This window comes from Austrofundulus limnaeus, unplaced genomic scaffold (assembly GCF_001266775.1).
Source record: "Austrofundulus limnaeus strain Quisiro unplaced genomic scaffold, Austrofundulus_limnaeus-1.0 Scaffold2, whole genome shotgun sequence".
NCBI lineage: Eukaryota > Metazoa > Chordata > Actinopteri > Cyprinodontiformes > Rivulidae > Austrofundulus > Austrofundulus limnaeus.
The window spans coordinates 1,738,867-1,750,074 of NW_013952404.1; the positions used below are offsets into that span (position 1 = coordinate 1,738,867).

An 11,208-nucleotide genomic window follows, 5' to 3' on the forward strand; every position below is an offset into this window, starting at 1 on the left:
TCCCATTTCCATATAAGGTATGGGACTGACGGAAAGGTCTGTCACCGCACCGTTCTGCATGCTGCAGCGAAGTGTACTTGTAGCAGCTCGCTCCGAGTACTGAGCTGTCAAAAATTCCTACCATCATGGCTACTTCTACAGGAATGTGCTGCCGCTTGTTTGAGAGACACAACAGTTTCAGAAATATCCAGAAACTCTTCGTTCGGTCCGTGAATGGAAGCGTCCGGCGGATGTACTCCAGTGCTACGCACAAGGAAAATGAAACAATTGAACTCGGAGACTCCACTTTGACTGCTCCCAACTTCACTGCAGCTCAGAAAACCAGCTCTAGACTGGTAAGACTAACACTAACAAACAATGGTACGTCTGTGGAAGAAAATAGCTGCGTTTAMTCAAGGCCGGGTCCAAAGTCCCTCCGGTTCAGGTGCTGTGTTAAATTAAAAGGACCAGGTTTGATATTTATGGCCATGCAGAAAATGTAAAGTTTGAAAAYGTGCATATTATCAAAACGAACACAATAGTTTTTAAAACCTATTTTCTTAAATTTAACTTCCTTATTACTAAAGAGGTCGTTAGCACATAAGGTTTTGGGTTTAGCATGGGATGAGATTTTCTGAAGTAAGGACCCAAGACTTTAATGCATTAAATCAGAATCATGGGATTAAAGTGGTAAGGACAATGTGACAGATTATTTGAGTTAAAGCTGTTTGCGCTTGAAGCACAGCTGACCGGAAGTCAGTAATACATAAAAAATAAATGTCAACTATTGAGGCACATAATGTCCTAAAAACTTTATTACATAACTGCATTCATAGTGTGAAGGGTCATGAGTTGTTTAAAATGACTTATTGACCAAGAGTTACTAATGCAAAGTCAGCAGTTTGTCATAATGTCAACTTCCAGTTAGTTGAACTGTACTTCGTCTAAACTGCTTTTAGGTTTCAGAGCAATTATCCAAATCAGCAGCGTTGCACATTGCTTTCACGACGTAAAATACCAATAACACTAAAAGTTAAAAAAGTAGATGTTAAGGACCAAAAGTGTTCAGATGAATGCTGACAGGAAATAGCTACGACCCTATATGAGTGGTGTGTGATTTTACTCAAACTAGTAGCTGTAAAAGGTTAATTCTGCTGTTATGTGACATGAGCTGCTGCCTGATACTCATTATTATCTGTTTCTGTGTAAGATTTGGTTTAAATGGCCTTTTTTTTTTCATATTTTTCTTCTCCAGGACAGGCTGAAAGATGACAACGTCCTGCCATTTTCAGCGTTTTTAACTGACAGCTTTGGCCGCAGACATAACTACCTGCGCATCTCCCTGACTGAGAAATGCAACCTCCGCTGTGAGTCTGTGATCCCTCCCCTGCAAAATCTACCGTTCAGCTTGTTTTTAATCCACCTCAGGAGAAAAGCATATCCAAAAAAAAAAAAAGAAAAAAAAGCTGGTTTCTGTTTTAGTGGCAGCTCACATACGATGCTTCGCTCCTTCAGGTCAGTACTGCATGCCAGAGGAGGGAGTGAAGCTCACGCCACGAGGCCAGCTGCTTTCCACCTCTGAGGTGCTGACCCTGGCTCGGCTTTTTGTGCGAGAGGGCGTGGAGAAAATCCGTCTGACTGGTGGGGAGCCCCTCATCAGACCCGATGTACTGGAAATCATCGGTAAGAAAATGATGGACAAATCAGTCGATATAGGCTGAATAATTCAGCTGTAATGTTTTATGCAATATATGCTCACACAATTCTAAWTTTACGTTTATTTAAGTGATTTTGTATTTTCTACAGCTTCTGGCAAATGCAAACTGTTACAAATGTTTTCTGTCTAGAGGTTCACGTGTTAAACCTCCTGACTAGATTAGAACTAAAGTGTAAAGAAGTGATTTTCACTGCATTCCTTCATGTTAAAACAAATGTGTGGAAATGAAGGATGTGTTACACACCTGTGTGTTTTATGAAATAGTTAAAATTTTACAGTCTTACTTATTAATGAACTTTTTCAATGTCAATTCTATAAAGAAACATTTTTTTAATTTGACACAGAAGGACCTAATGTTTTATAACCAATAGGGCTTTTTGAAAAAGAGGAGTTAATTATTCTTGTTTATCTATAAATATACAGTTTTAAAGTCAAAATGCTGTACATTCAGGTTTAAAATGTATTTATTGTCTGCATTCCACTGTTGGTCAAAATGACCTAAACTAAAGTTTAAATGGTYGTCATGAAACAAATGGGTTATTTATCATAGATTAGAAAATCTGTTAGCTTTATGTTAGTTGGTTTTTTTTTTAATCCAGGAACTGCAATGAATTGATGCCATTTCCTTGTGTTTTCTTTTTGCAGCTGAACTAAAGAAGCTGGAGGGCCTGAAAACTGTCGCAGTAACAACCAACGGTATTAACTTATCCAGGCTTTTGCCAAACCTGAAAGAAGCTGGTCTGGACCTGATTAACATCAGCCTGGACTCCCTGGTTCCGGCCAAGTTTGAGTTCATTGTCCGGAGAAAGGGTACGACACAACATGACGCTGRAGTAAAGCTTACAATGTAATAAATAATATTTAGCATGTAATACTTTAAATAGGTYATTTTGTGATCTCAGTTAAATGTTTGCTGTCCAATAAGCTGCACTGTTTGTCTTCAGAGTCCTTTATTAGTYTGTTCTGCTGTTGCAGATCATGTTAACCCGTGAGCAGCCAAACTCTGTGCTTTTTGTGTTGCTATCGTTGATAATCCTCACCTGGTTTCTGGTTTGAGAAAAAGGYTGTATGCCTCAAACACACGGAGTGGTGGAGGGAACAGCAGGGCAGGGCTCTGGGGGTCTGGCTTTAGGAAGGCAGGYGCAGATGGACAGACTGAGATTAGGAAACGAAGGAGAGGAGAAATAAAAGACTGACTTATGGAAACAGAGCTGTCTGTGTTCATTTTTATTTTATTAAAATGTTTAAAGATTAGCCTCATTAGATGCAGCCTGAATTAAATCTCAGATTTCAATGTGCTTATTTAGGATGAGTCAAACAACAAATGTGATGTTTAATTACCATTGTGGGAGCTTCAGATTAAATTTAAGCTTCTCCTATGTAAGATAAGTCAGCACCTGGAGTTGTTGGTGTTGTGCTTATGAGAACAAATAATGAGCACGACCTTGACAGTTTGTCAGTAAAAGTGCTGCTGAGAGATTAGTCGCAGATGTTTATATTCTTCTACATGCTGAACAAAGAGGAGCAATTCTAACGTGAAGGCTTTTAAAGCTGAAGCAGAACATGTTAGAGACAGGATTATTGCTTTTATTTCTGTGTTTACTTCACAACATAAGTTTCCTAACTCAGTGACACCCATTTCAATAATCGAAGCATTGCATTAATATTAATTATATCTTGTCTAATCTATTTTTTTTATTTTATTTCAGGGTTCCACAAAGTCATGGAGGGCATTAATAAGGCTGTTGAATTAGGCTACAGTCCTGTGAAGGTGTGTTTGGAACTTCCTTTTTCAAAGAGGTGTTACCCATACGTGTTTAGATGCTTCAGATTGTCACATTTATTAWCAAATAATAAAACAAAGCTGCTCTGAAAGCCTGCCAAACCTCCTCTGGAAAGACTCCACTTGAGTGACATCTGCTGGTGGATGTCTCAGTTGCAGTTGTAGGAAAATCCTCTATCTATTGTTAACGTGTCGAGCTGTTGAATAGTTAAATGAAAGGTTTGTGAAGAAAATGATCGTGTTGTCAGATCAACTGTGTCGTGATTCGAGGCCTCAACGAGGACGAACTCTTAGACTTTGTGTCGCTGACAGAGACGAAACCCTTGGAGGTGCGCTTCATTGAATACATGCCCTTCGATGGTGAGTTCCCACGATGCTCCTCTGCTCAGGAAAGGTTATCATTGTTGTTTGACCTGAAATTTCACCTACAAACAAATAAACAACCACTCCTTTTTTTATTGTTCTTGTAGGCAATAAGTGGAACTTTAAGAAGATGGTGAGTTACCAGGAGATGTTGGACCGGATCAGGCAGCAGTGGCCCAAACTGGAACGGCTTCAGGGTGGATCTGCAGATACTGCAAAGGTCAGTATCTCCAACAGGCAATGAGGYGTTTCTAAAAGGTTGACTTACAACTGACTATCCTGGAAAAAGAAATAAAAACTTTTACAAAACTAAAGCCAGGAACACTCGAGGCTCCGTCTGAGAAAATGAATGTGAACTATCTATACAACAAAATCWAATTTGTATGTCTGCCTCTTAAAACTTTCATTACAAACTCTATTTGGTTCCAGATGTTTAAAGTTCCAGGTTTCAGTGGTCAGCTGGGTTTCATCACATCCATGTCGGAGAATTTCTGCGGCTCTTGCAACCGTTTACGCATCACGGCAGATGGAAACCTCAAGGTAAAGCCTCACATATAAAAACTCTCTGACAAAAACTACTCTTGCAACACATTGGATAAATTTAATATGTAMTGTCATCTAATTTAAAGTGCCTATTCAAATAAGCTAAGAAAATATCTTCATATTTAGGAAAATTAGCATAAAACACATGATTTAATCCATTTTGTCACATAGCTGGCAWATTTTCCTTTGAATTTGGCTCAGCAAAATGAAACAGGAAGTGACATCAAAGGGGAACTCTTTAAGAAAGAAAACTCTCTTGTCTCTTTTTATTAAAACAATATTATTTGAACTCTAATTTTTCTTCATCTGTCTCTTATAGGGACTAAAATTATCTAAAGGAAACATCAGAAAATTCCCTTCTGTCTGTGTTGCTAGCTGTTGTAGCAACGCTCTGTTCACMTGCAGACATTCCCCTTTGACATCACTTCCTGTTATTTCACATGCAAATATCTCAACAACTGTTCATCTCAGTGGGGTGAAATTGCTTTTGCAATATGTTGTCCACATTATCTTTCCAAAAGTGCATTCACATTTATTACAAAAATTTGATGTCACAGGCACTTTAAAAGGAGTTTCAGATATTTTTGTATTAAGTTTTGAATGTGCCTTTGATCATTTTTGTAGGTTGCTTTGCTTTTTAGAACAAATTTGAGTTTTTTTTCTTCACTCAAATTAAAAATCCTTTCCTTAAAATTTCAAAGCATCATTGATCGTGTTGTTGACTTGTTCTTATCTCTCAGGTCTGTTTGTTCGGGAACTCTGAAGTCTCCCTCAGGGATGTTTTGCGCTCTGGAGCGTCTGATGAGGAGCTGCTGCAGATTATTGGAGCTGCTGTGGGGAGGAAGAAGCAACAACATGCAGGTAGAACTGCACACAGAACATCCTCACCGTTTACTTCATTGTTTTTTTTTTATATATACAGTATATCAAGATAATCTTTTTTTTGTTTCCCACTCAGGCATGTTCAGCATCTCCCAGATGAAGAACAGACCTATGATCCTCATTGGTGGGTGACTCGGCTGTACGTACAAAATCTTTCACACGCAGTTGCTTYGGTTGCTCTTGTTGCACTAGAATGGGTTTTGATGTCTTAAAGTACTTGAGCAATTTTTTTTTTCAAACAGACCCATCCAAGACATTTCTTTCAAAACTACAAAACAGACAGAAGGCTTCATCCATCGTCCTTAAGAATGAGACATCCTTTTATCCAACTACAGCTCCTCATGCGCCCTGTTCAGGCAGCTGGCGAGTCCTGAACAGAGAGGAGCTTCTGTGCCTTCCAGACTGCACAACCTCAACACACGCAGTTCTGACTCGTTGCTTTAAAACCTCCAGAAGTGGTAGCGCTCAAGTTAAAATGCATATCAGCAAAGAAAAGTGCCACAATGTAGCTCCCCTTCAGTCGTCAGAGCTTGGTAATAGTCTAATCCTCGCCAGCTGCAACACTAAGACTGGAAGTTTTATGACTCGCACAAATATGAGCGTCACTAATGGAAACTTTCTCAGGTACGCACAAACWTTAGGCCCCAATAATGTGAAAAGCCACTTTCTCAGGACCCTAGGTTCTTTATGCACACTACCAGTAAATGCCAAAATGAATCCTAATTATCACAATGTTAGGGTGTTTCACAATCACAGCTCCAGCAAAGACTTCAAACCGTCTGTGAGCGATCAACCTGCGTCAGCCTCCGACACTCACTGCGACACCCAGCTGACGCACACAGACGCCCAGGGCCGAGCCACCATGGTGGACGTCGGGGGGAAACCTCCCACACGTCGAACAGCCTCAGCCCGTGCCACCRTCATCTTAGGCTCCGTGGCGTTCCGCTTGCTCCGGGAAAACCAGCTGGCTAAAGGCGACGCTCTGACCGTGGCACAGCTGGCCGGCATCATGGCTTCAAAGCAGACRTCCGCTCTCATCCCGCTCTGCCACCCGCTGCCCTTAGACCACGCTTCTGTCACTTTCCAGCTCGACGAGCTGCGCAACGCCGTTCTCGTCACCGCGACCTGCCGCACCGTAGGYAGGACGGGGGTGGAGATGGAGGCGCTCACGGCGGCCTCCGTCGCAGCGCTCRCTGTTTACGACATGTGCAAGGCTGTGAGCCACGACATCACCATCACGGATGTAAAACTGGTCAGTAAGACAGGCGGGAAGAGAGACTTCCACCGTCACCCAGTGCAGGAAAAGCTGAGTGAATAATGACCTGTGAGCAACATGACACAGTTGGCACTGATATCCATGGACTTTTCATGGTTAGTTTCTCCAGTTCATACAAGATGATTGACTTATGACTCTGCTTTCTAAATGCTTGTTAAATGTAGGTTTGTGTTTTAARCAAGGTTTATTTTTCTTAATTTATGAACTCAGACACACTTTARCATCCGCTCTGCAGAAACAACTTTGACCAATCCTGAGATTTTAGAACTTAAAATACCTGATTTAGAATCTATCCCTCTTATAATTGTCAACTCCACTAATAATTGATTGGTTCATAACGTGAATCATGTTAAAGTTTTTATTCATTGCTTTGACCCGTTTGAAGAAACTGGGAACCTCTCAGTCTTCATCACCATCTCAGCAGAGCACAGGACACCTCTTGCAAATGTGTTAACCCATTCTCATTGGATTGACACAGTTTTCCACCCTTTTGCAAAACAGTTAATGCAGATGTCATTCAAGAAGTCCAAACTCCTTCGTTTTAGCTGTGGTTACAGAACAGAAACCATCTGCTCCAAGCTCTTAGAAACTCCCTGATCAGTATGAAACACCAAAAGCACCTGTTTGACACTTCTTCACAGAATTTTTCAATTTGCAATCAGTCTGCAGGCCTGTGTTCTCTTATACTCTTATAGTAAATGCCTACTGCAGATTTTTGCTCTTTACTGTAAAAGACTGTTTTTATTTACTTCATTTCTCACACAGTAAATGATTTTATTTTTATTTCCATGTATTCTCTGTTGTTTGTCAGGCACAGTCTAAAAAAATGTAATMAAAAAAAATTGCATCAAAGCATATCTGCTTCTGGATGCATTTTTGGCAAGAGGGCAAATTTGACTACAAACAGCACTGATTCACACGAGGGCTGTGTTTTGTATTTTGTTGCCCATWGTGTAATGATTGATTGGAGGTGYTCATACATTGTGTCAAAGTTGAGTTTTTTGAAGGCAAAATTTGCTTTTGTTCCATATTTTAAATGTTTTGGCACAATTAGTGCCTTTTGCAAACAAAATGTGTCATTTTGACCACTGTGGCACTGTTGAGACCTCTGCCCTAACTGTTTTGAAAATGTGGATTTTGAGTTGACGGCTGCGTCAAACCAATCAATAAAAACTGTTTCTGAAGGATTTTCATGCTTCCTGTAGGTTTTTTTAAAATGCAAATTTAACATCTGTGTCATACAGGCCTCTAGGTGGCAGACAAGTTTTAAAMCTCCATGCCTCTGTATTGTTTATTGCAGCTCTAAATGAACAGCTGTAGTGCTGTTTACATGCTGAATGTGAAGAAAAAAAGTCTCTCCTGACTGTCTTTAATGTGCATTCTTGTAAATGACCTCACCATGAATGTGTTTGCATTTTTTTACTAATAAATTCATTTATAAGCAATGTAACCGCTGTCTGAAGTTTTGAGTTCACCGTTGAGTTTTGATGATGAATTACTTAAAGACGTTTTTAAACTTTCACAAACCTATACTGGAGGATGAATGATTAAGTAAAAACAGGAATAGTCCATTGTAATATTTAACTCTTTACAAATTAATAAAATGTGTATACAAGTAGTATCAGTCTATTTGACAGTCATATGAAAAAGTTTGGGCTCACTTGTTAATTTTCCTGATTTACCTTTCTAAATCATTTTGGTTGGATTAAAAATCAGTTAAATATATAGGGGACAAGCACAGTGATATTTGAGAAGTGAAATGAAGTTTATATGATTTACAGAAAVTGYGCAATWATTGGTTAAACAAAATTAGGCAGGTGCATAAATTTAGGCACCAAAAAAATAAAATAAAATAAAATAAACACTTAACTCATTATTTAGTAGCTCCTCCTTTCACAGAAATAACAGCCTCTAAACGCTTCCTACAGCTTCTAATGTGAGTCTGGATTGTGGCTGAAGGTATTTTAGACCACTCTTCTTTACAAAACATCTCTACTTCATTCAGGTTTGATGGTTTCTGAGAATGGACAGCTCTCTAAGTGACAACACAGATTTTCAATAATATTCATATCTGGGAACTGAGATGGCCATTCCAGAATGTTGTAGTTGTTCCTCTGTATGAATGCCTTAAAAACATTTTGTGTTAAAAATCTGTAGTGCAGATAAAAATCTAGCTGCAAATAATAAAATACCAGTTTAAAAATATCTGAGGTGTTTGTTCCTGCTTCATAACTTATGCACGCACTGAAGTAAGAGTATAAGTTAAGTATTGAATTTGTTGCTACAGAGGTATGTAGAGTTGAACAAAATATTTTGTATGTACTGCTTTAATGTATTTTGCAGAACAATTCTGGATAATTAATTTTGTTTTGGTTTTGCCTGTAGAAAGTTGGTTTTGACTGCCATCTATTGGTCATAATGAAGAACTACAGATGATCGTCTTTATTACATTACTTAAAWTTTTTTTCTTTTCGTTCACATATATACTTTTTGTGTACTTCACCTCCAAGTCTGACACTTGTTCCAACGAACAGTTCAAATGCAGAAAATCACTCACTTCTCAGGGACAAAAGTTTTATTGTAACCCTACAAAAGACAAGAGGTGAGAAAAATACAAAACAAAAATAAAAATAGCCAAGGAAAAAGGGGTTCATTCTTTTACAAGTCTCAGAACTATCCATCATACACGGACCACAGTTCAATTACTTATATTTTTAATAGAACATTTTTGCTGTAATGCTGTGTGTACATACAAAAGAAAGCAAACTAAATAAGGCAAATAAATAGAGGTACAATTTTACAGAAAAATGGAACATTCCTCAATGTTTTCATCTTTTTTCAATTTTATCTCAAACATCAACAAAGGTGTACAAAATGTTTTTTTTTTCTTTTTTGTTTTTCAACTGTACATCTTTCAGTGGAGGATTTTTTTTGTTTTTCCAACCATAAAAATACTGACTCCTCACAATTATACAACCTCGAAGAATGGGTGCAACTTTTCTCAGGCAGTACAAACTGTGGCGTGACAGGTGTGTTTCTATTTCACAAGCAAGGCTCTTTTAAAGGAATAACACATGACATTTTGTGCAACCAACTGTAGGCATGCAGATCAATGCTTTGTGCATATAATGAGAAATATGGTGGTGACAAAATGCACCTATAACTTTCTTATTTTCGTATTCAGATTAAAAGCCAAACATCCTGCTCTGAAGGAGGGTCCCTTCTCTGTCACTCAGACTGCCTGCGTTTCTGGTAGCCCAGCCAGCATCTTTAAACTCACTTTTCCCCCTTTTCATTTTTCCTCTACACACCCTTTTTTTTTATTTTTGCACCACTCTTACGTTGTACCCTTCTCATTTCCAGAAGGAGCCATGCCCTCCAAACTGATGCCGCAAATGGAAACGTCCCATCATAAAAGTGCATTGAACGAGCTAACTTATTTCCTCTGATTTCCATCTTTACACTTCAAAACAGCCAGTCAATGGCCAGATAAACATCCAAACATGTAACAAAACAAACATGTATTAATACTGAYAATGCTGCAAAATACCCCTCAGTAAATATTCTGCTCTACAATGTGGGTTAAAGCTCTGAATGAAGTGATCTGCTAAAATCTGATATAGTGATGATGAACAGGAAGTCAAAGGGGGCAGAGGTTGGGAAATAAGAGCTCAAACATATGTAACGATGCTGGTTCAAGAAGAGATTTTTTTTCTCCTTTTAATTTTAAAGTGTCTGAATTAGTTTGGTTCAAAGGTTAAACTCTAAATTCTAAAAAAAAAAAAGTGGAGCTTTAATATCCTTTCAGCACGGCTTCAACTTCACRTAAAGCTTAAAAAACTTTAGTCTGCAGAATAGTTAATGAAAAAAAACCTGAAGGGATGAGGTCTCACAGTGAAAGAACTTATTATGGATAAATTAAAGTTACCCGTGCACAAAAAAACAAAACAAMAAAAAAAAAACAATTAACCAAACCTTTGTGAACATAAACCAGTTACAAAGAACTATGAGAATTACAGTTATTCTGAGGATATTGTTGAGTACCTGGAGCTTGAGCAACTAGTTTTAATGTGGACATGAATCACGTTGGGCCACAAGATGGAGCCAGTTCGATGAACCCAACTGCCGATGTCAGCTCAAAAACTGATGTCTGGAAGCCACAAGCACTAAAACACAGTCTGAGGAATGATTTTTGTGGAAAAATAAAATAAAAATAAATAAATAAAAACAGGATCTGAGGCACTTAAAGGTGAAATTTGGAAATAATTAGTAGAAAAGACGCAATAATAATACGGGACAAAAACTGGGGTAGCCACTACTGAGAATGTCCAGTTGTGCAGGCTGTGTGTGAGTGCTCTTTGACTCAAGCAGCTGGAATCATTTCATTTCAATTTCAAGAAGTGAGGGRAATAACTGCAAATGCTGTTTACTGTAACTGTTACTACTAAAAAAAACCTCTTCATGCCTATTTCAAACAGAAAGTTGATAAAGTGTTTGGCTTGTGTGGTCAAATTCAATGAGGACAAATTGAGATACAGTATTTAGCCCCAAACCTACTAAAATCTGGGAAACATCCCATAGAAGTCCTTATTGAGCAACTTTAGTGGGTTGTTTAAATACTAATATAATTTTTAAAACATGGTTTAAATCCATGTACTTATATCC

The 11,208-nt window shown here is 38.4% G+C and overlaps 1 protein-coding gene across 4 annotated transcripts; it reads left to right on the plus strand.

Annotated features, from left to right (window-relative positions):
* The first annotated feature begins 38 nt into the window (after window positions 1–38).
* mocs1 (molybdenum cofactor synthesis 1) lies at window positions 39–7,993 on the plus strand. 4 transcript variants are annotated; one of them, XM_014010179.1, is made up of 11 exons: window positions 39–335; window positions 1,235–1,346; window positions 1,495–1,662; window positions 2,342–2,506; window positions 3,406–3,467; window positions 3,728–3,839; window positions 3,950–4,062; window positions 4,272–4,382; window positions 5,126–5,246; window positions 5,344–5,391; window positions 5,510–7,993. In XM_014010179.1, exons 1-11 carry the CDS (start codon window positions 126–128, stop codon window positions 6,583–6,585), a joined length of 2,298 nt encoding a protein of 765 aa, XP_013865633.1. In that variant the 5' UTR covers window positions 39–125; the 3' UTR covers window positions 6,586–7,993. The 4 variants fall into 4 exon arrangements, with proteins under 4 accessions (XP_013865633.1, XP_013865657.1, XP_013865640.1 ...); XM_014010203.1 differs by having other exon boundaries at window positions 41–335; window positions 5,344–5,406; window positions 5,510–5,602; XM_014010186.1 differs by having other exon boundaries at window positions 248–335; window positions 1,240–1,346.
* The last annotated feature ends 3,215 nt before the right edge of the window (window positions 7,994–11,208 follow it).